Genomic DNA, 25,055 nt, shown 5'->3' with positions numbered 1-25,055 from the left:
CTACTTGTTCTAACTTACGGCTAAGCTTATGTTCACCAAGGCAAGAGAGGAGACATGGATGATGACAGGCCATGTATCCAGCATTGGACAATACTCGAGGCCCTGGAATAGGGTAAGCAGGATGGGAATTCAACCACACCCCAACCTACTATCTTGTTTAGCTATTCATCTGGTTTTCCCTTTCCCTCCTTTGATGCAAGATTTTTGGCAGGGCTCAGATTTGGGTCAAACATTTGGTTCCCTGACTGGATTGTCTCTACTAGCAATAACATGGCCTTGGCAAGCCCATCCTGCCCATATCCTCCCAGCAAGCAAGGCCCCTCTCCGACAGCTGGTTCTTATCTGCCTCCCTTGTTCCAGCCTCAGGCAAACTGCCCTTGCCTCCTCCTCTGACACACACACACACACACACACACACACAGGCATACAGACACACACACACACACACACACACACACACTCCTTGAAGACTTACATGCTTGAACACTACTTTCTTCTCAGCCATTTCCCCAGATTTAACCTTGCCTGTCTGGCTTTCCAGGCCCTTCCCAGCTCTGGATTTCTTCACCTTCCCAAGTGACCATGACTCCCCCAATCACAGATCAAGTGTTACCATTATGCAGCCCTTTCTGGCTAATCCTTCCTCCGTGGGCTCACATGCTTAGGCTTAGTGCCAGTTTTGTATGTCTATTATAGTATGGGGTACATTTGTCTTCAAACCTAAACCACATTTTTTGCCAGTTGTGGGGCTTGAACTCAGGGCCTGAGCACTGTCCTTGGGTTTTCTCAAGGCTAGAGCTGTACCCTTGAGCCACAGCACAGATTTCAGCTTCTTTTCTATGTATGTGGTACCGAGGAATCGAACCCGGGACTTCCTGCATGCTAGGCAAGCACTCTACCAGCCCTCTAAACCACATTTTTAACTTCCTTACTCATTCTTAATAATACTCCAGCAATAAAAATATTACTTTTTCTCCTTAGTTTTATACACACATGGCAATCTTGTGAAAATTATAATTATTATGAACAAAATCCAATGTTAGGAGGTTGGAACCTGAAACCAAAATGCTCACCTCTCACCCAACATTACCAGGACTCAGCTGGTAAACAGTCTGGATTCTGCATGGTGGGTATTGGGAAAGGTTGAATGGTAAACACTGTGCCAGATAATTGCACCTACCTCTACAAAATGTCTGTTACTTCTTTGCAAGAGTCCTAGGTCTTCCTGGGTCTGATTGACACTGAAAATTATACTCCAAAGGACGGCACAGCTGGTAGCCATTCGCTTCTCCAGTATGTGAGTGTAGCCACTGCAGAAGGCATCTGTCCTCTTTTCAGCCTTTTAAAAAATAGAACTTGATGGTGAATAGGAAAGGCCATGTTTAATGGGCTTTTTCAGAGTTTTGACAGATTTGTAGGGAATTACAGACAATAAAGGGGCTGAGATATCAGGATGGGAAGCATTTATGAAAATAGGCTTTCTACCTGATACGGTATGTTCACAGGGAAGTAATGCAGATTACTAATGGTTTTCATTTTCTGCCAAGAAAATTCAGTCCCTACTGGGATTTGTTCTAAATGATAGTCCAGCCTGCCTGTGTTGCACCCACTGGGGTTAATTCTCAGTCTCTGCTTTAAAATGTCAGACAGAATTCCCAGACATAATTATTTCAGACATTTTATAAGCAAGGTATTCAAAATCTTCAGGCTGTTCCCCCTTGCTATCATAATTGATACTTAATAGATACTCCCAGGCTTCTTGTATTTTCCACATTTTAACTTTATACCAATAGGGAAGAAGGACGGAAATTGGGATCAGAAAGAAGAACAAGGAAACAGTCATGGGAGGGGTGCAGGGTGCGTGTGTGTGTGTGTGTGTGTGTGTGTGTGTGTGTGTGTGTGTGTGTGTGTGTCTACTTTGTGAGCATCTGTTGCCAGGCTGGGATCAGCCAACAAAGATGAATTCCAACAGGTTGGTCAGCTCATGTGTTTCTGGGTTCTACCGTCTCTGACGCCCTGGGGCAGTATTCTTTAGGAGCATCCTGTCTCTGAACTTCACTGCAAGTATGTGGTTGGGTATTTGGAAAAGAGTTATAAAATGCCATAGCGTTCTCTAGTATTCTGTTCTTTCACTACTTTGACAATCTGATGGATAGCCTGGCATTAACTAGAAAGGAGACAATACTATCCAGCCTGAACAGCTAATCTCCTAAGAAATACAAAGTTGAAGGAGCTTGGTGCACATGAATCTTATTAAATGTGCTTATAAAATGTGTTCTATCCAAATAAGCTTAGCAGCCCCTAAAATAGTCTTCTCTGATCCAGGTCTTAAACTTTTGCATATTACACAGATCTCTTTTTTTTTCTTTTTGCCAGTCCTGGGCTTGGGCTCAGGGCCTGAGCACTGTCCCTGGATTTTCTCAAGGCTAAGGCTCTACCACTTGAGCCACAGCACCACTTCTGGCTTTTTGCTACATATGTGGTACTGAAGAATTGAACCCGGGTCTTTGTGGATGCTAGGCAAGCACTCTACCACTAGGCCAAACTCCCGGCCCATTACACAGATCTCTAAGCCAAAATGATTTAGTGAAGTAGTGGCTGTTCTTTGTGCATGAAAAATGCAAAATGCTGATGTTAAATTCCCTATTGACTAGTAATGCTGATGTTAAATTCCCTATTGACTAGTCGCGCTCTTTCTATCTTAGGGACACCCTGGAGCAATAGGGATTCAAGGTCCAACAGGTCCTGAAGGATTTTCTGGTCCTCCTGGGTTATCAGGATTGAAAGGAGCAAGGGGCTCCCCAGGCCGTCTGGGATCATATGGCCCCAAAGGAGACAAGGTAAGCTATACCACCATACAAAAGCCAGAGGTTGTCTTTCTTGCTCCTACTCATTTTGAAAATAATATTGTTACTGAACATGCTGATTAAGGGCTGATATCTTGAGATGGAATGATTGACTTGCTGCTGATGGATCATCCCTGAAGTCTCTTGTACCAAGAGAATATGTATAAAGTTAGCTACTTGCTAAATGAGTGAACTCACTCATGAGAAACCACGTGGGTTTCAACAGGGCATGAATCCAAAGTCCAATGATCAAGAATCCATGAAAAGAGACTTGAAAGCAATCTTGGTCACAAATATAAAGAAAGGAGAGTGTACTACAGTTCAGTTTATGCTCCCTGTCTATTTTAATCACTTCCCGTTCACCCTTTGATGAAGGCAAGATTCCCACACTAAGATTATAAAGATGACTGAAGGTATACAGGGCTGACGAAGTTAATAGCACTTTATTAGTCACACATATGTCACACCTCAAGGGAGGACACGACATACCATGTAAGGCTATGCAGGGATTGTACTGACAAACAAGAGGATCAAGAGGCTGTAGGAGGCAAGCTTTGTAGTATCAAGAGGCTGTGGTGTCCCTGGTGCCTGAAGGAGGATGTGATCTGGCTTGTTTGAGTAATTCTCTGGCAGGCAACTAAAACTGCTAATCAAGGACAAGCAGGAACTCCTCCTGGGTCCCTGTGTTAGAAGGATTTCTTGGCTAAGGGACCTGAACAAATGGAACAGCCTGGGTAGAGAAATCCTGGATAGACCAGTCAAAGCCCTCTTAATTTTGTCTAGATATCAATGTAGTATGTGGTATTGAGTTTAATTTTAAGATTGACAATGCCTAATAACTCAGCACCAAATACAGACATGTCTAAAAATTAGGTAGAAGGAAGTTATCATTTAGATCTGGAGTAAGGAGTAATGTGGAGATGGAGATACAAAGAACTCCTTAGCAACTTCTGTCATTTCACAATAATCAAGCATAATGGCTCTGATAAACATCAATTAGATGATCCCTTATGTACCTCTTCCTTCCTCATTTTCTAGGGTCCTATGGGAGTTCCTGGCTTTCTTGGCATCAATGGGATTTCGGTGAGTATGTTTACAGAGCATTTTTAAATCACTCTCTAGTTTCTGCCTCAAATCTTAGGCACTTTTGCTCTATCCTGCATCATGAAAGCATGCTCAGGGTCAAGTATTGAGATGTGGTGTAGGTAGATTTCAGGAGCTGTGGTTATGCATAGTAAGACTATGACTGAGGCCTATGCCATGGTTAAGAATGTGGTGACATGCACATTCATAAGAAATTGTTAAGACCTGTGCCTGAGTTAAGCTTTATGGGTTGAAAGGAGCTTTTTTAAAATATTTTTTATTGTATTTAATGAAAGAGTTACATGATATTTGCCAGATAGAAGGTGCATTAATTCACATACATTGATACCCTTCCACATGTCTTGGTCCCCGGATTGGCTAGAAGGTACATAGACATAACCATGTTGGCACACACATATATTTATTATAGGAAATACATATATTTGTTTGTGTGTAAATTCATTATATATGTATATATATATATAAAGACACAATGTTTGATAGCAAAATAAAACTTCAGTGATATCTTGGCACCTTTGCTTGCAGTAATTTGTTCTTTTCAGCTTTACTTTATTTCCGAGTGAATTCCCCTTCACTTTACAAGCAACTACCAAAGATTGCTTAGATTCAGCCCTTTTCACTAATCCTATGCCCCTTTGTTTTGCTGGAGATAAATGGGGAAGTTGGAGCTTCCTGACATATCCTGTTCCCATTCCACTCAGGCGAATCCCTTCATGTCTCCATTTTCATCCTATGTCTTCACTTAACTGGAGATTCTATTGGAACATTCCACTGGCCTTTGAAAAGATAATAGTTTGAACCTTATCTGTTCTTGGATTTGTCCCTTGCCACATCTGTCTATATTCAATCTTAGTCTGGGTTGTGTTTGTCTGTATCAGTGTCTTTCTATCTTATTTAAGAGAAGGCCAGAATCTTGTGGGGAAGCTCATCAAGAAGAGCAGGGGGGCCGGGAGCATGGCCTAGTGGTAGAGTGCTTGCCTGGCATGGATGAATCCATGGCTTCAATTGCTTGATACCACATACACAGAAAAGGCCAGAAATGGCTCTGTGACTCAAGCTACCTTGAGAAAGCTCAAGGACAGTGTCCAGGCCCTGAGTTCAAACCCCAGGACTGGCAAAAAAAGAAGAACATGAAAAAAGGAGCGTTCTTCCACATAAAAGAGGTTCTAGAGGCTCTAGAGGGTACCTTTATGATTCTTCTAATGGATTCTACAGACCTTTATTAAACCGTGGTTTAATAAGTCCCAGACCCAAGATCCATTGTCTTTCAGCATTTAGTAGAGAATAGAAGGCACACATACCTAGTTTCGTTACATGTATCAAGTCAGCTGTCAGATTGCTGTGTTTTATTCAGCTGCAGAATCTGAAAAATGCCCAGAAATAGGCCAGTGGCAAAACACCGTAACAATGGCCACACTTTTATAGCATACTGTGGAGTTTTCTTATAACTATGTCTCCATGGCTACTTTACTCAGAGAATCCAAGAGCATGTATCTTTTGGGAACTGAGGGCAAGGGAAATCAGCAAACCAGAGGCAACTGTTGTCATTTCTCCTGTTTCTCCTCTGGTTCGGACCTGGCCAGAAATGTGGGAGGCTTCAGAGATGTTACTATGCCTGTGATGTCTGATGGAAACTGGAAGCAGATGAATCCAATGTGGCCTGAGGTATTTCCAATTTTGAGCTGGAACCTGTCTTTAAGTCCAGCTGGACTCTTCTGCCGCCAACTTTCCTCTAAGAGAGCCAAGAGAATCCTAGAGATAGCATGAGTTGAAATTGATCATTTGTCTCTAGAGCTTCATTCCTTAGGGGAAAGAATTGCAGCTGTCCAGAATCCTCCACATAAGCTCATTGCTCCTAAATAAACACCTCTACTCCCTGGCTCTTCCCCTGACTAAGAGTTGTTTGTGGTTATTGGGGTTTGAGTTATTTTGCTTGTTTGTTTCTGTTTTTAACATTTAATTGCTCTAGCTTCAGACACTGAGCCTCATTATTCAATGAAACCCTTCTCCTTTATTCTTTCTCTCGCTTCCAGCTATTTAACAAATACATGTGGAGTACTATGTGTTTGGTGCTTACGTTTTCCTTTCATCTCAAAGATCACAGGAGTCCTCAGTATCTATGTCACATGCTGTAAACTCCTAATTACCTACTGGCTGTCTGTATTACATGAGTCTCATCCCACTGCTAAGAAGCATAGATTATATATATTCTGCTCTTCCCAAAAGCCACAAAGACCCCTGACAGAATAGTAGGAACAGATATTAGGAAACCTAAAACTAATTGAGGTACTGAGTCCCTCTAAAACCATAAAAGCCAAAGTTCTGATATTGACAGGACTCCCTCAGACGGAGGAAAACACGAACATCATAGAATCTGTTGTACCACTAAATCTGTTCAACTTTCAGCAACACACATTAAGCACTTGGGCTGAAACCAACAGCTTCTCTGACATATTTTACTGAACTAGATCACCACATAGATATGGCTCTCCTCTTAATATTAGCTAATCATTAACATATCTGGCACTGGTTTGGATCCCAAAACCCTATTCTTCTTGCTCTCAGGTGGATAATTTTAACACAAGGGAAAAAATGGTCATTTAATGAGAATCCAAGTCTTTGCACCAAGGGGCAATAGCAACAAGTGGAGAGAATGAACAAATAAGGCTATTGGTTAGTATGTTACATAGCTACAGAGACTAGGGATGGCAGGATTGTGTGTGAGCTTTTATTCCTAGTCCAGATGTAAGCTGGGGCTCTTGGCATCCATAAGAAGAAAAGCATGCTTATCAATTTTTTTATTTCAAATAAGTTGGGAGCAGAGGTTTTCAAATTGTCCTTTGCAATTTATGTTTAATTTTTTTTCCACAGAGACAATCACAAACATATCCCTGACTAGAGCCTTGTAAATAAGCATACTAAACTTATATCTTCAAAGTGCATACATGCTACTCCCTAAATGGAAACTTTCTCTTTGGGACTGTGTTATAGGAACACAGCACTCCTGGAACATAGCAGACCCTCAGTAGCCTGTATGCTTATTCCCTGTGACTTTATAAAACCATGGTTTCCTCCATCAAAGGGGTAAACTCTCTTGGACATCTGTTAAATCCATTTGTAAAATTATTAGTTACAACCAGGAAGGGACAAAATACTAGAAATTCTATGGTGGATTATTCTTGCTGATTTACCTAGGAGAGGACTTAGCATTTATTTAGCTCTCAGTAAGTCTAATCTCACTTGATATAGACCATAACCTATTGCAGTACTTATTATTCATACTTAATGTCAATAGCATTAACATTGTAGTGTTATAATATAAGGAAGGTATTTTTAATCTCCATTTTACAGATAAGGGAACTGAGGCTGTAGTTGAGAAATGACAAAGTCAGATTTGGAGCATAAATCTGACTAGCTTAAAACATGCATTAGCTACTACCCCATAGTATTAGTGGATGACAAAGAACAGGCAGGTCTAAGTCAAAGGTCAAAGATTAATTACAGAAAATTCTACTAAAGTAGTAACATGTAAACATAACCCCAGAATCTGGCTGGTAGAAGATACCAAGAGTTTGGAAGAGTATATTAGGGGTTTGAGCCCAAGTAAAATATGTAGATACAAAAGAGTAAAAGTTCAGACAAAGGCTTTGGAGTCAAACAGAACTAAGGTCCCCAACAGGAAGGAAAGTGCCTAGTAGTGATTTAGTCTATTGTCTTAACTTATTCCCACTACCAGCTGAGAGATGACTGTGACTTCTGTCCAAAATGCAGCCAAAGAGGGAGGGCATGGAGGGTATTAAATAACCTGTGCTCTTTCTCCATCCCAATCTGTCTCCCACTAGAAAAATTCAACGGGGAGATAGAGGGAAAGGAGATTGTGGACTACATGGAGTACATTGTATAGCCATCAGCCATCAAAGGCACAGGTCCAGAGTCTTATGGGCAAGCAATAGTAACGACCTCAGTTGGTAGTAAAGAATCAGAGACTCTAGTTAGACATTTTAGTTTGCCAAGAACAATTAAAAATCATCATCTGAGCTGGACGCTGGTGGCTCATACCTGTAATTCTAGCTATTCAAGTGGCTGAGATCTGAGGATCATAGTTCAAACTCAGACCAGGTGGGAAAGCCCATTAAACTCTTCTCTCCAATTAAGCACCAGAAAAAGCCAGAAGTAGAACTGTGGTCCAAGTGGTAGAGCACTGGCCTTGGGCAAATAAAGTTAGGAACAGAGTACAGGCCCTGAGATCAAGCCCCAGGATCAGCCTACACATACACAAAAATCATCATGTCAGGCTGTGGAGGCTAGAGTACAGATTTACAGTGTCCAGGAAGCTTTTTATATTGAGCATTTCATGAGCCTAATAGTGTAGACTAACACTTTTGTGTTAATATTCATTCTAGCTGCTGTAAATATACATGGTAGATCCATTCCAAGATCTCCCATTAGATCCTTGAAACCATGGATAGCACTTATGCCTTTATCATCAAAACTAAGCACTTATCAATAATGTGGTCATAATTTTTGCAGGTTGAGATGAGTTATAAAATAGCACAAATTTATTGGTACTGATTCATAATTTTCTCCTTTTCATTTAAAGTAAGTACTCTACAGCTTTTCTTCATCATATGTGAACTGCCAGTGTCAACACTTTTGTTATTTGGGGCCAGTATTAAGTAAAATGAAGAGTGAGTTTGAGCATGATAATACATACCTATAAATCCCACTACATGTGATGTTGAAGCTGGAAGACTGTGAGCTTGTGAGTTCTAGGCCAACCTAGGCTACCCAATGAAACCTTTATGATCATTCTCTCTCTCTCTCTCCCTCTCTCTGTCTGTCTGTCTGTCTGTCTGTCTGTCTGTCTCTCTCTCTCTCTCTCTCTCTCTCTCTCTCTCTCTTACACACACACACACACATACACACACACACACACACACACACACACACACACACACACACACACTGTGATACCACTTAGAAAACTGATCTGGTAACCAAAATGACTAAGTGAAATGACTAAAGAAGTGGGAAGAATAAATATACTGGGCAAAGGAATGATTTACATCACAAGTGGGATGGAGTGGGATAGCATGTGATTTAATTGTGGTACTCAGAAGAATGAGCAATTCCAAACTCATGAATTGTTTATTTCCACAGATAAGAAAGAACCTGAAAAATTCATTTCTGAATATGGCATATTCCCCAAAGCTTTAACTATACACCAGGCTTTTCAAAAACTATTTAGAGTGATTAGGAATCTACCTTTCATTGACCTATTAAAATTTTCTGACCTTTTGGGTCATCTCCTTTTTCCACGGCCAAGACATAACTGGCTTTTGGTGTATATACAACTATATAAATATATGCATATAAATTTCTTTTTAAAAAAGAGAAGTGGTGCTGAGGCTCAAGTGGTAGAGCTCTAGCCTTGAGAAAGTCCAAGGACAGTGCTCACACCCTGAGCTCAAGCACAGGACTGGCAAAAAAAAGAGAAGTATATGTACCAAAAAGTCCAATGTTGGGAAATTTTTTAAATTCAGGTGAGCTATATAAAAATGCTTATTGCCAGGCACCCATGGCTCACATTTGGTAATCCTAGCTACTCAGGAGGCTAAGATCTGAGAATTGCAATTGAAAGCCAGCCCAGGCAGGAAAGTGCATGAGACTTATCTCCAATGAACTACTCAGAAAACCACAAATGGTACTGTGGCTCAAGTGGTAGAGCACTAGACTTGAGCATAAACATGCTCAGGGACAGTGCCCAGGCCTTGAATTCAAGCCCCACAGCCAACAAAAAAAGAAAAAAAAAACAATGATTACTATGAAAAAATGCAGTATTGTATTAAATGTAAAAAATGAGCTATGTGGGCCCAGGAGTGTGGCCTAGTGGTAGAGTGCTTGCCTGTCAATTCCTCGGTACCACATATATAGAAAAAGTCGGAAGTGGTGCTGTAGCCTTTAAAAGCTCAAGGACAGTACACAGACCCTGGGTTCAACCCCCAGAACTGGTAAAAATAATCAGCTATGTAACTTTTGGGTAGGGACAAGAGGGGGATGGGAGAAATCAATAGAAGGGCTGATATTGGTAGGAAGCATTGTACTTGTAACCTGACATGGAATTGCAACCCCTTTATACAAATACTTGATAACAACAATATAATTTTTTAAAGTAAAAACAAGAATGCCTACTAATTCCCCCTGGAAAAAAAATCAACTGTTTCAGTAGGAATTATGTGAAAAGAAAAGAAGATAGTTCCTAAAAGAAGAAATAACATCATATGTGGTTGTAACAACCTGAGATTGAAAGTATGATTCTTTCAAGACTTTTATTTTCAGGAGAGAAGGTGTTGTGGAAATTGTTTATGTTCTCATGGCCAATATTTAGTATCTGCTCCCATGCAGACCTTCCAAAGGAGAAGTCATGCCAGGCTTCCCAGAATCTTTCTAGCCCGAGGTATCCGAAGGCCTTAGCATGATTGTTTTTTGGTAGTAGTTCAGCTGCCAAGCAACTAAATTCCATTTTAGTACTTCATTGTGCCCAGGGAAGAATTTGTATTACCTCATGTGTCCTATTTGTTCGTGCTCCATCTCTTTAGCTCCAGCTTAGATACTATGAAAGCATCAATCCTTGTGAGAGCTTTAGGCTGTTATTTGACACATACAGCTAAATACAAAGGAAATATTTGATAGCGTTTGTGATGGAGGTAAAGAAGTAGATAAGGGCTGGGCCTTCAGTAAAGTCCATGAGACCCTTATCTCCAATTAACTGCTTCAAAAAGAGCTGTGGCTCAAGTGGTAGGAGTGCCAGGCTTGAATGAAATAGCTAAGGACCAATATGTTTGTCCTGAGTTCAAGCTCTAGCATTGGCACAGCAAAATAGAAGTGAATAAGGAATGAGAGTTTAGCAACATGTTTGGTTTTTCTCATTATTGATGTGTTTTCTCCAGATTAGCTGACAGTTCTGTGACTTACTTGATCCTTTTCTCTTTTAATAGGGCCACCCTGGACAGCCAGGCCCCAGAGGTCCACCTGGCTTAGATGGCTGTAATGGAACTCAAGGAGCTGTTGGATTTCCAGGCCGTGATGGTTATCCTGGGATTCTAGGACCACCTGTATGTTACCAAATCCTTGCACTTTAATTCACATAGCATTGCTTACCTCCAGATGTGTTTTTTGTTTGTTTGTTTTGGGGTATCTATGGAAAGCTGTAGCCCCTTACCCCAAGTGAGGAATCTGTGCTGTTAGTACAGAATGGCAAAAGTCAGAAGTGGCTCTGGGGCTTGAGTGGTAGAGCACTAGCCTTGAATACAAACAGGTCCAGCAAGAGTTCCCACGCCTTGCATCCAAGCCCAGCACCAGCAAAAACAAAAGCGAAAGAAAAGAAAAGATAAAAAGAAATACTGTATTCACAGTGTTACCCACCCCAACACCACATAGTTACCCTTTGTTAGAGAGTTGAAAAGGTATTTATTGACTTGACCAAAATGTCACCACTTTCATTTCATTTATCCAGATAAGACTCAGATTGTTTAATCTAAAAGATCTCTCATGGTTATTTAGTTTTGAAATGGCTGAAGGATTTTAAAAATTAAAACAAACTGAATTAATCTGAATTAATAATCATCTGAATTGTTTAGTGTTCCTATGTGAGATTTTCACCTAGAAATCATCTGAATTGTTGAAATAATCTGAATTGCTTAGTGTTCCTATGTGAGATTTTTCACCTAGAAATCAAGCCATCAATTAGATTGGTCAGTTACATGAATTAATTGGAATTTCACTGGAATAGCAGTATCCTTGCCTTCAGGGACCAAGTTGTTGGTATGGGTATATTTGTGAAAAAAATGAGACACATAGACAAATAGACAAAGTACAAGTTCCAGGTTAGCATACAGAACCTTCATACCTAAGGAACAAATCAATATACAACAAAGGAAGGGTGTAGGAAAATGCACATACCTAATATGGAAAAATCTATTTGAGTCATAAAGACCTCCTGTTGCCATGGCAATAGAACAAGGGAGCATAATACTTCAGTGGTAGAAGTGGGACTCCAGTAAAGCCATGTAATTCTGCTGTCAAGCCCAAAAGTAGAGGTGCTAAGGTAAGGAACATCCCCTGACTGACAACAGATAGGAACCTAACCCTGACCCTAACCTCACCCTAAGCTCCAATAGAAATGGAGGCATGTATTTCACTAAGCTACCCCTTAATCTCCCATTGAATATCCATTCAGTTAGCTCCTTGAAGCTTCTTTTAAAAAAAGAATAGTGATCACAACATGATGGGATAATAGACAATGATTGCTGCTTCTACGGTTGTTCTGTTGTTTTATTATACCTATACTAAAGGGATCAATCCATCATTCAGTCAGTCAATATAATTCAATCCCCAAAGCTTATTCCTACCCCACTACTAATCCTGATATCCCCTTAGAGACAAAAACATTGACTTTCCCCAAGAGGACACACCGTGGAAGATATTGGCCAGTTAGGTAACAGACTACACCTGAGTATATTTAACTATTTTCCATGTTAATGGTGTGACACCAGCTTCTTCACAAGTGTTGGAGCTTAAGCTGCATGATAGGAGCACAGGATAAAGATGATCTTACACATATCTTTTAGACTAAGGACCCACAAACTGGCCCACACAGAGACTTGGTATAGGGCCTATGGCCTACTTTTACACTTTAAAAATATCTTTTTTTATTTTAATTTTTTTAATAATTTTTTATTGTAATTAATAAAGGGGTTACATGATATTTGCCAGATAGAAGGTGCATTAATTCATATACATTGATACCCTTTCACATGTCTTGGTATCCATCACCCTCCCCCCTACCCACCACCCACCCCCCGACTTGGTTTTCCCCCCTTCTCTATCAAATTTCAAGTAACCAAATACAAATAAATTCAATATATCAGATAACAAAGTGAGATACTGTAACAATATGAGATACCCAAGAGACAGCAAAGGAGATGAAAGATAACATAGTACATTAAGGACAACAATCATTCATTATATGGCTTTTGTTTCATATGGGATCCACAAAGCTAACATGTTTTTTAATCTATAGCTCTTCACAGAAAAAAAAATTTGCTGACCTTCATCCTCAACAAAGTATCAATGGCTTATAACTGTGAGGTGAAAAGTAGAGAAGTAAAGCTTAGAAATTATAGGTGTTTGTTCAAAGCAGGGCTCCAAATAGGTATAAGGTCCTCTGCTATCTTAACTTCATCCCTTTACAGACCTCTGTCTTAGAGGTAGGAGAGTAGAACTCAAATTTGAGACACAGCACTTGTTCAAGGGTCAGGCTTTTCCCTTTAGCCAATTCTGCCACTGAGTAAGCTATATAATTTTGAAATCTTGTAACAACATTAGATCATACTGTTAACAAAAGCATGTGTGTGCACATTTATTCCTAAGTTTCTCTTGCTTTATGCAGGGCCTGGCTGGTCATAAAGGTTCAAAAGGTGAACCTGCTCTTCCTCAAGGCAATTTCACAGGAATAGAGGTAAGAGCTTCTAAGGCAGGCAAAGTTGGCTCTAAGATGGGTTTTCTAAGAACTAGCATCTAGAACTAGCATCTGTTTCTCTACTTTTGGAGCAAACTAAACTGGATTTAAAATAATGGGGGATTTTTGTGGTAGAAACACTAACAGGAATGTTTGCAACTATACGGTCAAGTTTTTGTTTTTCATGAGATTTCGACTAAAATTAAGAAACACATCAGCAAACAGCTTGCTGAAATCAAGATACTTCCTAGAGACAGATGGTTTTTTTTCTCTAGAATCCTTAATGTCTCTATACCTTGGTTTGGATTCATGTATGTCTCTGCTCATGTCCATATAGCTAGTACACCAGGCTCCTGGCTTCTCTATTTTCTGCTCCTGTACAGTACCCATCACTCTACCTGGGCCCCTGGATATCTGTAAAAACTTGCCCAGTTAATCTGAAGCTAACTGCAAACTTCCATCTTGCCTTCTATATTATTGTGACTATGCTTTCGGTTCACATTGCTTTATATTCTTGTGGGGCTTCAGTAACCCCTGGCCTCAAATGATTTATCTGAAGACTAGAAAAGGAGGCCAACATTTTCCTGGTAGCACAAGGGAATCTATATGTCCAATATCAAAAGGAAAAAGAACGAAAATTTGTTAGGTAGTTTATGGTACTTTTCTGTCTTCCAACAATGCACAAAACCAGGAATATTGAAAAAATGGCTCTAAAGCCAGTGATGGAAATAACTGAACAACTAGAGAACATTCAAGATTTGCTATCTTAACTATAAATGCCATAGCACAATGACCTCATGATGATTAGAATCATGTTGTTAATGTTAAGGATCTAAAAAAATAGGGATGTATTGAGGTCTTGTTCATAGCCACATGACCTTACAGAAAAGCTTACCCTCAGATATGGTTCCTCCCATGCTACAAAGAGCTAATTTGGGGCTGTAACCCAAATGGGGGGTAAGACTAGCAGGTGTCAAAACCTATCATTGTCTTTAACATTGATTAAATGATTTTGCCAAAATTCAAAGAGACCCTGGCTCCAGTGGAACATAGCAAATTCCACAAGACGGTTATATTATATATTCATACAGCGACTTAAAATGCTGCAAAGTAATTAAAACGTAATCAGGGACTGGATGCTCTGTTGATTTTTCTCTTGAAATGTCTGATTTGCATTGTATACATAGGGGCACAGAATGTCTGGGGATGAAGGCACAGGGGAAGGTAGCAGGCAAATCACCAGCCTCCAGATGCAGTTTCTAATTGATAAGACTCTAGCAAAGGTGAAAATTAATTAATCCAAGAAGAATGTGAAAACCTGTTCAGCCAAGGCTATAATCTTTGTATTCTACAGTCAAGAATTTCCATAGGGAAAAAAGTAAATAGTTAGATATGTCCAATTTATACAGTACTTGACACCTAAGACCTTGACAGAGAAAGGCCCAAGTTGCAGCAATGTGTTTTTATACTATGAATATTAAGTTACTTGTCTGAAATATTGTAAGGTTAATTCATTAATCTCTTCAATATCCTGTATTTATGTGTTTTACAGGGAGATGCTGGGCTGCCAGGCCTAGATGGAATCAGTGTGAGTTGTTTATAAGTTAAGATTTCAATAGTCAGTATTCACTGACAGTGCCTTTTCATTTTCTGTGGTGTTCAAGGGTCTTAGACCTTCTTAAGTAAAATCTAGAGAGTTGAGGTAAAGTAGCTCATGCTATTCACATTTTCTAAATGAGATGAACTGTTTACCTCAAGTTGTATAACAGGCTGGCTTTCAGACTTCATGCCAGGGATCTTCATACAGTAATTCCACGTATCAGTAAAGAGTGTGTTCAAAGATGCACAGGAATATTGGATATATGCATTCGAAATCGGATAGGGAAGGGGGGGAAAACAAGATGAGGGGTGGGGGTGGGGGAGGGAAATGGGGACCAAGACATGAGAAAGGGTATCAATGTATGTGAAGCAATGCACCTTCTACTGGTGAATATAATGTAACCCTTCTATTAATTACAATAAAAATATATGGAAAAAATAGATGCACAGGGATTCCCTGAAACAGCAAATAATGTAGAACCCTAAACAGACTGTGCTTTTTGTTGTCTATTCATTCCTGTGAGAAAATTTAATTTACAAATTAGGCATATAAGAGATTAACAACCAGAACTAATAATAAATTTAAGTAAATATAATGTTACATTGTAACAAAAATTATGGGAATGTGTTTCTTCCCTCCCCTCCCTTTCTCAAAAGACTTTACTGTACTACATTTACTTCTCTGTGGGAAAGTATGAAATGATAAGTGCACTGGTGATGAGATGAAGTGAAATGAATAATATAGGCACCGGGACATAGACTCTACTATGTAAGAGAGACTTGACATAAGCAATGTAATAATTTTCCCATTTTTGCCAGTCCTGGGGCTTGAACTCAGGACTTGAGCACTACTCTTGGGCTTTCCCAAGGCTAGAGCTCTATTACTTGAGCCATAGCACCACTTCTGACTTTTTCTATGTATGTGGTTCCGAGAAATTGAACCCGGGTCTTCATGCATGCGAGGTAAGCACTCTACCCCTAGGCTAAAATGACAGCCCCATTTATTTATTTTTTTGAATTACAGTTTCCATGAAAAACAAACTTACTCTCCAAAAAGTATTAGGAAAGCACTCTGCCTTTCAGCAATCATCTAAGTTTTTAACTTGTGTTCAATGCCACAGATAAAACAGAAGTAAACACGCCTCTTTCAAAGGTTTTCCATATAGAAATTCCTTTTAGAGATTCTTGATAATGGTTCATCAAAAGGCTACTGACAAGAGCTTTTATTTTCATTGATTCCACATTCTTATCATTTGCTTCTGAAGTAGCCTAAGAATTTCCTCTTCTTTCTTCTTTCCTATATTTGTTCCTTCCTTCTTGCTTTCCTTTCTTTTTTTTCGCAGTCCTTAATAAATACTGAGCACTTACTATCAACAAGTAAGTGATCCCTGAGGCAGTATAGCTTAATTTCATCCCTGCCCACAGGGATATTAAAAAAAAGTTAATGGTAGGATATTGTCTAAGAATTCCAATGAAGATTAGAGAAAGAGGAAGACTTGCATCTAAGAAAAAGACTTGGAGATCTATGGATGGTGTTCAGACTTGCTTATATTAGGAGGAGGCTTTAGGCAAGCCCACACAAAAACAAAGATGACTAAAGACCAAGTACATATAGGTCCCCTGGAGCTAAACAAAATTGGCTTAAAAGTTATGTTCATTAAAATTAGAGAATAACACCCACTGTATTTGGTGCATAGCTTCTTTTAGGGATACTATTCTCTGCCCACAAAGATACAGAGGGTTTTTTTTTATCTTTTTTACACAAGCATAATATAGAAAGGACTTAGATTTGAGCAAAGAATGTGTGGTGACTGAACAGAGATTTGTGGTCAATAGGGAGACCAGAGGTCTCAAAGCAGTGTTTATGCCTTTATTCATTCCTGGAGTCTTTTTACTCCTTCCTTTTTCCTGTCTAATTTCTAACATCTTTTACCCTTGTCCACCCCTTACTTAGTAGGTACATGCAACCTTTGCCCTTTAAGGGCCATTAGCACTGGGCCTTAAATTTCTCCAGACTAGCTTTCTCTTGATTTCATTGTCTTGCTTTAGTAAAAGTGTTACTCAGTTCTAAACATTTCCCATCTTCCTATCTGATCTGAATGTTTCATTTCATTCCCAATGATTTGGCAATGTTCCAGCTACTTTTTGTATACTATTGGTTTCTAAATTGATCCTGTTCAAATCAGAAGGGCACACTTTCATGTTCAATGCTGTTCCATTTGTAGAGCTTTATTTTCTGACCTAGCACGTGGTGGACCTTTTGTGAATGTTGTGTATTCTACTTGGAGAGAATATGTATTCAGCTGTTGGTAGGGCTAATGAGCTAAATGATCCATTGGTTCAAGGTAGTTGACAATGTTGTTGAGATCATCAGTGGACCTGACTTTTTATTTTTTACTTCTATTAATAACTGAGGGGGAGATGTGTTCATCTCCAGCTATAATTGTGAGTTTGTCTATTTCTCCTTGCAGTTACATCACTTTTTGCTTCATGTATTTTAAGGATCAGCCTTTAGGTGCGGACACATCCTCATGAGTTGACCTATTTGTCATTATGAAATTCCCTCACTTTATCTGTAGTAATCATTTATGGCTTGACATCTACTTTATCTGATGCTGAATAACTGTTACACTTTATTACAACACTTCAATAGAGAATATTTGAATACAGAGCAAAGTTGAACACATTTTGCAGTGATCATCCATACCATTAATATTTCATTATATTTGCTTTATCTTTTTTCTATCTAGCTAAGTATCCTGTATATACTTCCATTCATCCTATTTCTGAGGCATTTTAAAGTATATTACAGACTTACCCCTAAGTATGATAGCATACCTACTGTTAAACTTCAATATTTGTCTTCATTGTCCCCTCATATATAAAATTTACAATGAAATCCTTAAGTCTTAAATATACATTCACAGAATTCTGACAAATGAATACTCCTCTGTAACCCAACTCTCCATTAGAGTATAAAACATAACCATCACCTCAGAGAATTCCCTTCTGCCCCTTACCATCCCATCCCTGCCCTCTACCCCATCTCATCATTCTAATTTTTCTCCATTATAGGTTTTGCTTATTTTAGAACTTCATATACATACAATAATATAATATGTAGCCTTTTGGCTTTAGCTTCTCTCAGTTTATTAAGTGCTTTGGAGATTTGCACACAGTGTTTCAGTTATCAATAATTTGGTCTTTATTATTGAGTATTATTCCACTAGATGGGTATATTACAATTCATCAGTTCTTACATTGATGGATGCCTGGAACCACTCCAGGTTTTTCGACATTAGGAATTTGGTTGAAACCTTATTTTTTTACTTTTATTGAGAAGCTGTCTTTCATTGTGAGTTTGATTTAAAAAAAATCGTGCCTCTCTAGGGCCCACAAGGACCATCTGGATTTTCTGGAGGTAAAGGATCCATGGGACCACCAGGATTACAAGTAAGACCAGCTTAATACATGATGGCTGTATTCATATGGCTAATTGTTTCAGCAGATCATGGGGTAAATGTAATCTTATATCATTTTGGCTCTGTTGGAGAAAAACTACTGCTATTCTTGAAAACATGTTCTTGCTAGGAGCTATTGGTTGTCTTCAGTCATGGGGCTTAAACTCTGGGCCTGGGTGCTGTCCCTGAGCTTGTCAGCTCGAGGTTAGCACTCGGCCACTTGAGCCACAACACCACTTCTGGTAGTTAATTGGAGATAAGAGTGTCATGGTCTTTCATGCCTGGGCTAGCTTTGAACTATGATCCTCAAATCTCGGCCCCCTGAGTAGATAGGATTACAAAGCCTGATCACCAATCTGTGCCTCCTGGTCTAGCTAAAAGTATAGCCAAGGGACATCAGATATCTAACATATCACTTGCCCCCATCTGCATGACAGACAGTGATAATTTATCATACAACCATCATGCTCTCTGAGTACTAAGGAAACCTCAATATTCTTCTTAGACCTGAACCTATACCTAGCATTAGAATAACAAAGCTGGTCAACTCTGTGGCTCCAGGAAATCTCTGCACCAAATTGGTTCTCTCCAATGAATGAAATTCTACCACTTATTCTTTTGGTTTGGCTTCATCAAGTTATTGTTTTAAAATACCAAAAAAGAAGAGATCAAAAAAAAATACAGTTCAAATATGTAGCCTGTTGGAAGACATGACACATAATGGCTTCACTTACCTTAGCGTGCATATGATTATCAGATCAATGTGGGGTATTTCAAAGGAGAGATAAAGAAGCAAGAAGGAGCAGCAACAATCTGCTATATCAAAACTAAGTTTTACAAGGCAGTGAGAGAGGCATATCCCCAGTGACTCTGCCAACATACCAATATTGTTAATTGAAAGTGACACATATTAACTCTTTACTTTCTATTTTTAAATCTAGGGTCCTCCAGGCCCACCTGGCCTTCCTGGGCCTGATGTAAGTAGACTATGTTTGGGGGCATTTTGTCTCCTGCTGCTAAGCACTCTGGTTTCTCCACAATGATACTGGTTTGGTTGAATGTACTTCCTGGTTTTAAAAAATATTACATTGCAATGTAAGATCTCAGCGCCTAGTAGTAATTAATTTTCCTTTTCTTTCCTACATTTGTATGCCCCAGGGAAATATGGGGTTAGGTTTTCAAGGAGAAAAAGGAGTCAAGGTAAATAAATCTCACAAACTATGGTGCTTGCTTGTATGTATTTGTTAACACACATCTTTGTTTTGTATATAGGAATTTGGTTCTTTGCCTTAGGAAATACATTCCCCATCCCATATTGGTGCCCTATAGTGCATCTTGAGGTCTTCATGTATATACTATATAATACACTTCGTGGTTCTTTTCCTTTCAAAATACTATCATATCTGTTTCCTATCTGTACAATGTATGGGTCTTACTAGATAGTCCTTTTTGTGTATTCCTTCTCTTTCTTCCATCTTATTACTTTCCAACTGCTTTATATATTCTGTCCCCTTCTCTGTTTCCTTACTTATAGCTACCAGTCCTCCTATTCTTGTCCCTCTCCTCTCTCTCTGTTCCAGTGTCTCTCTTCCTAACCTCATCTCCATTCTGTTATACTTTTCTCCTTTCCTTATTCCCAATACACAGACTATAGTGATTTGGGAGCCACCAGGTATGGCTAAGAACTTTATGACTACATCATGAGATTGTGCTGTCATGTGAAGGAGCATCTCCAGCTCCAATGTCCCAACACACTTCACTGTCTCTGCTTGTGTTCTTGGGAAAGATTGGACAAATTAGAGCCTGATCATTATTGCTAAGAGGTAGCCATTCACTCTGTTCAAATTTTGCTTTGCTCTTATAAATATCCTTTTATACATGATTATGATAACCATGAACCTATGATTTCCTTTGATCAAGCTTGCTTCTTCCCTTTAGCATTATAGTACAAAATGCATTAGGTCAGGCTGCGAGTTTTCCTCAATTCCTTGTCAGTGAGAGTTTCATTCGTTCTCCATAGGAGTGAAGGGGCTAAAGTACATGAGAATGTATGTGTCAACTTATTTAATTTGGTAATTCCTTTTCCATAGGATAAACCTACCCTCTGAAAGAAATGGTCTGTTACATGCTTTATCTTTCGTTTAATATTCTCTTTGATTTTTCAGGGGGATGTTGGTCTCCCGGGTCCTGCAGGACCACCGCCATCTACAGGGGAGCTAGAATTCATGGGATTCCCCAAAGGGAAGAAAGGATCCAAGGTAGTAAACATTTAAAATAGCAAAAAAAAATAATCTTTTTTAAATCAATACTGCAATCATCTCTAATAACTCAACTAAACTGAAAGAATACAAAGTTTTGGATAATGGATATTTGCTTGGAAGTGATGATAAAAGTTGTTTTTGTTTTGTCCCTCATGAAAAGCTTTCTAAAATTCCTGAATCTGTTTTCTGGTGTGGAGGTGTGAGTGTGCCTGTATTTCTGAGTACTTGTGTAAGTGCTATTTTCTGTTTCAGTCTTGCATATTCAATTTTTGATATGCCAAATAACTTAAAACAAGCATTAACTATGTGTTTGCTTTTTCCTCCTAACTCCAAAATCTCTCATTACCTAAGTTGTCCCCAAAGCATTGTGATAAAACTGATGAGATATAAATGGTTCCTTTTCAAATGTCTTGTCAAAAACATTAAGCTTTCAAAATCTGAACTTAAGGATTTAATGTTTAGTTAAACAGTAGAGCACTTGTATAACGTAAATAAAACCTTGGGGGCCAGGAGCATGACCTAGTGGTAGAGTGCTTGCCTAGCATGCATGAAGCCCTGGGTTCAATTCCTCGGTACCACATACACAGAAAAAGCCAGAAGTAGTGCTGTGGCTCAACTGGCAGAGCATTAGGTTAAGAAAGCCCAAGGAAAATGCCTAGGCTCTTAAGTTCAAGCCCCAGGACCGGCAAATAATAATAATAATAATAATAGTAATAATACCCATAAGTTCCATCCTCAACACCACATGCGCGCACACACACACACTCACACACACACACACTCTGGAAAAGAAAAAAGACTTGAACTTAGAAAAAATCATATTAAGTGAAGTAAGCCAGACTCAAAGGAACATAGGCTCAATGGTTTCCCTCATTTGTCATAATCAGTAGAAACCTTGCGCTCTCCTAGCAGACTTACAATAGAACAAAAGCTAGATTCATAAGGCCATATAGAATGATACTAAATGAAAGGACCTCCAGGATATAGAAACAAAAGCAATATAATGAGTCATTGTTGTCCTTAATGTACTATGTTATCTCTCATTCCTTTTGCTGTCCTTTGGTTATCTCATATTGTTACAGTATTTCACCTTATTATCTGATATATTGTGTGTGTGTGTGTGTGTGTGTGTGTGTGTGTGTGTGTGTGTGTATTTGGTTATTTGAAGTCGGATAGGGAAGGGAGGAAAACAAGATGAGGGGTGGGGGTGGGGGGAGGGAAATGGGGACCAAGACATGAGACAGGGTATCAATGTTTGTGAAGTAATGCACTTTCTATCTGGCAAATATAATGTAACCCTTCTATTAACTACAATAAAATATATATGAAAAAAAGATTTGATCCTAAATATAATATATACTGTGGCTAAATGGCAGTAGATATATTAATTCGCCTGATCTAGACTACCATGTCTTAAGCTATAGATAGATTTGTCTGAGATACTTTATAATCTGTCTTTTGGAGTGTGTGTTGTATACAGGGTTGTATTTCAGTGTATTCTGTTACAATTTATACATATCTTTCAGTAACTTCTTTTCCTTCCTTCCCAATTTTCTTCTAACTTTTGTGATTTTGTTCTCCTGGCTAAGGGGCCCAGGCAGTCAAAATTACTTAATCTAACTTCTTCATATTGTCTTTGTGTAAATAAGAGCTTCAGGCCCCTCTAGGTTTCCCAGAAAATTAATTAGTGATTTGGGAAGTCTGGGAGCATGGGAGATTGTGCCTCTCTCCAATCATTGTCAAAGCTTAGAAAGCTTTTCCAAGGCTTATATATCAGGGAAAGACATTTTAGAATGTTGGGTGTCCCTATTCAAATTGTAGTTGTTACATTTTTCCCCAAGCCATTGACTTCCCTGGCAACCTCTATTTTCTATAGGAAATAACACTAAACAGCTTCTACTGGAAGCTTCTACCTCTGAATTAGCCTATACACTTGAGATTATATTTTAAATACTCATAAGCCTTGACACAGATCCCTAAATTAGGACATCCTGGTACAAGTGCCAATAGAAAAATATGAGAGTCTATACCACTATTTAGTGTCCTGGTTGATTCCCCACTGTTTCCTGCCGTTACTCAGTAGCCTTTGTTTAATTTTCCAGGGTGTACCAGGGCCTCCAGGGTTCCCAGGCTATCCAAGCCTCCTGGTAAGTCTTCCTACTTGGTAAAAATATATTCATTGATTTGAGTAGCCAACAGCTGTAGCAATAGATGTACAGCAGTAGCTATAACACAATCTCTTCCCATGGTTAGTATCAGAAATGCAAAAAGGAATTGAAGGAAATGTTCTTGTTTCTTGAACTCATAGGGATTTGAGTTTGGCTCTCAATGAGGCAATCTTAGATTTCATCAACTCAAGCTTTTAGATTTAGAACAGACCTATACTTGACATAAGGTTCCACTGGTTTCTAGTTTGTTTTTAAGTTTCTTTGAGATTACATTCTAATACGGGTCGTTACTTAGAATCAGTTAACAAGACAGCAATCAAATTTAAGACTGCCTTATAATACATATATATATATAATTTATAGATATATTTATGAGAATATATGTGCATTTCTGATTATCATGAATGAGAATAAAAACAGGAGCAATACATTACATTGCATTTGGTTGATGAGTCCCTAAGCCAGAAGATCTGTTTTGAAAAAGAAGCTAGCAAGATCTTTACGAACCAGGCTAGAGAATAGGGGGGAAGTGGATGAATCAAAGATTCTAAGGTCTTCCCTTGCTTGCTTGTACAAAATGACAAATGGCTCCACTTCTTCTCTGTAGTACTTTGAAACACTTTTGGTCTCTCAGTAAGAAGAGCCAGAGGAACCAGTGACCCAGGTTGTTTCTATGAGGATTCCTATTACTCTGTAGAAACAAAAGAGCATAGAGAATTATTTGTTCAGTGTCCTTGATTTTAATCAACTGTGCAGCTAGTGAATCAGAAAGGAAGAACACTCTTGTGCTGGAGGCAGGACACTTAGACCTCATCTCTAGCCCTGGAATGTTAACAAATTACTTAACCTCTATTGTCAGATCATTATAATAGCACTGGTCATATTTAATTCTCTGAGGCCCAAATCACAAGTATGTGAATTTTTTCACTAAAGATAAAGCCATGTTGTCTAATAAAAATAACTACATATGGCTACTGAGGTCTTAAAATTGAACTGATATAAAATGAGATGTACTATAGCACACATACATACACACACACACACACACACACACTGAATCTGAAAAACAATATGAATAAATAACCTGAAATACCGTAGGGACAGGTTTTATTTCAGTAGAAAATTGACTACTTGTTATAGTTGGGTAAATAAAATATTTTATGACATTAGTATCTATTTCAGTTTTTAATGTGGCTACTAAAGATGTGAAAGGAACAGCAGGACCACATTGTGTTTCTATTGAGCACCACTTTGCAAATGGATTTTAAAATAATATTTGTAGTATTTTTTTGTTAAATGGCTTACATAGACTCTAGGCACCTTACGTTTTCCCTATGAATAAACAAATTGAGCCCAAGCGTGTCCCGACAAAGAAATCGTAGCCTCAACAAATGAAAAGAGTTGTCCAAAGTCATACAGCTAGTCAATCACTGAGCTAAGACTGACAGCTTTGAATTCTAGAGGTTCTGAGCATTTTTTCCCCATACCATACTGCCCCCTGCAGCCCAACTGTTTTAGATACCGGGAGGTAGTGTTTACTCTCTACATCACAAAGAAAAGATTTTATGATCTCCTTTGGTGCTGTGGGATTCATTGGTTCATGATCTCTCCCTCTCCTTTTCTTCATTTTGAATTCACAAGATTCCCTCTGTCATAACTCCAACCTGTTCCTCTTTCTCCTGTAAAAACTAGAGAGTGATTGATAACACACAGTGATAAACTGCAATACCATCTCAAGCTTAGAATTTTCCGTTGTTTCAAGGTGTAGGTTGAAATGTGGAAACCCCAATTCTAAAGACATCAAAGCTGGAAACTGCTTCTTTTATGTATAGCAGTATATTTTCATAGGGTAGAATCCAACAAATCAGAAGTTCTCGGCCTACCATGGCACAGATTCAATGTGATACTGGCTAAATGATGCATGTAATTTCTTCACAGATTCAATGTGATCCTGGCTAAATCGTGTAATATCAATCTCCACTTAATATGAATATTAACAGGTACATTATGTGCCTGGTAGGAAAGTTATGAGAAGAAAGGTGGTAACATATTTGAGTGATTGTGAGTTTCCAGAGGAAACACACTTCTCAATCTCA

The 25,055-nt window shown here is 38.8% G+C and overlaps 1 protein-coding gene across 1 annotated transcript in view; it reads left to right on the top strand.

The window, feature by feature from the left end:
* Window positions 1-25,055, top strand: part of Col4a6 (collagen type IV alpha 6 chain) — a 274,344-nt gene that overhangs the window by 199,270 nt on the left and 50,019 nt on the right. The window contains exons 4-13 of the mRNA XM_090326871.1: window positions 2,706-2,840; window positions 3,885-3,929; window positions 10,949-11,065; window positions 13,402-13,470; window positions 15,023-15,058; window positions 18,460-18,522; window positions 19,472-19,507; window positions 19,689-19,730; window positions 20,696-20,788; window positions 22,894-22,938. Of these exons, the coding sequence (XP_090182997.1) occupies window positions 2,706-2,840; window positions 3,885-3,929; window positions 10,949-11,065; window positions 13,402-13,470; window positions 15,023-15,058; window positions 18,460-18,522; window positions 19,472-19,507; window positions 19,689-19,730; window positions 20,696-20,788; window positions 22,894-22,938 (681 nt within the window). The remainder of the gene's footprint in view (window positions 1-2,705; window positions 2,841-3,884; window positions 3,930-10,948; window positions 11,066-13,401; window positions 13,471-15,022; window positions 15,059-18,459; window positions 18,523-19,471; window positions 19,508-19,688; window positions 19,731-20,695; window positions 20,789-22,893; window positions 22,939-25,055) is intronic.

This window comes from Megascapheus bottae, chromosome X (assembly GCF_031878675.1).
Source record: "Megascapheus bottae isolate mThoBot1 chromosome X, mThoBot2.hap1, whole genome shotgun sequence".
NCBI lineage: Eukaryota > Metazoa > Chordata > Mammalia > Rodentia > Geomyidae > Megascapheus > Megascapheus bottae.
Note: the sequence above shows the minus strand (reverse complement) of the source record. Positions and strands in the feature narration are given on the sequence as shown.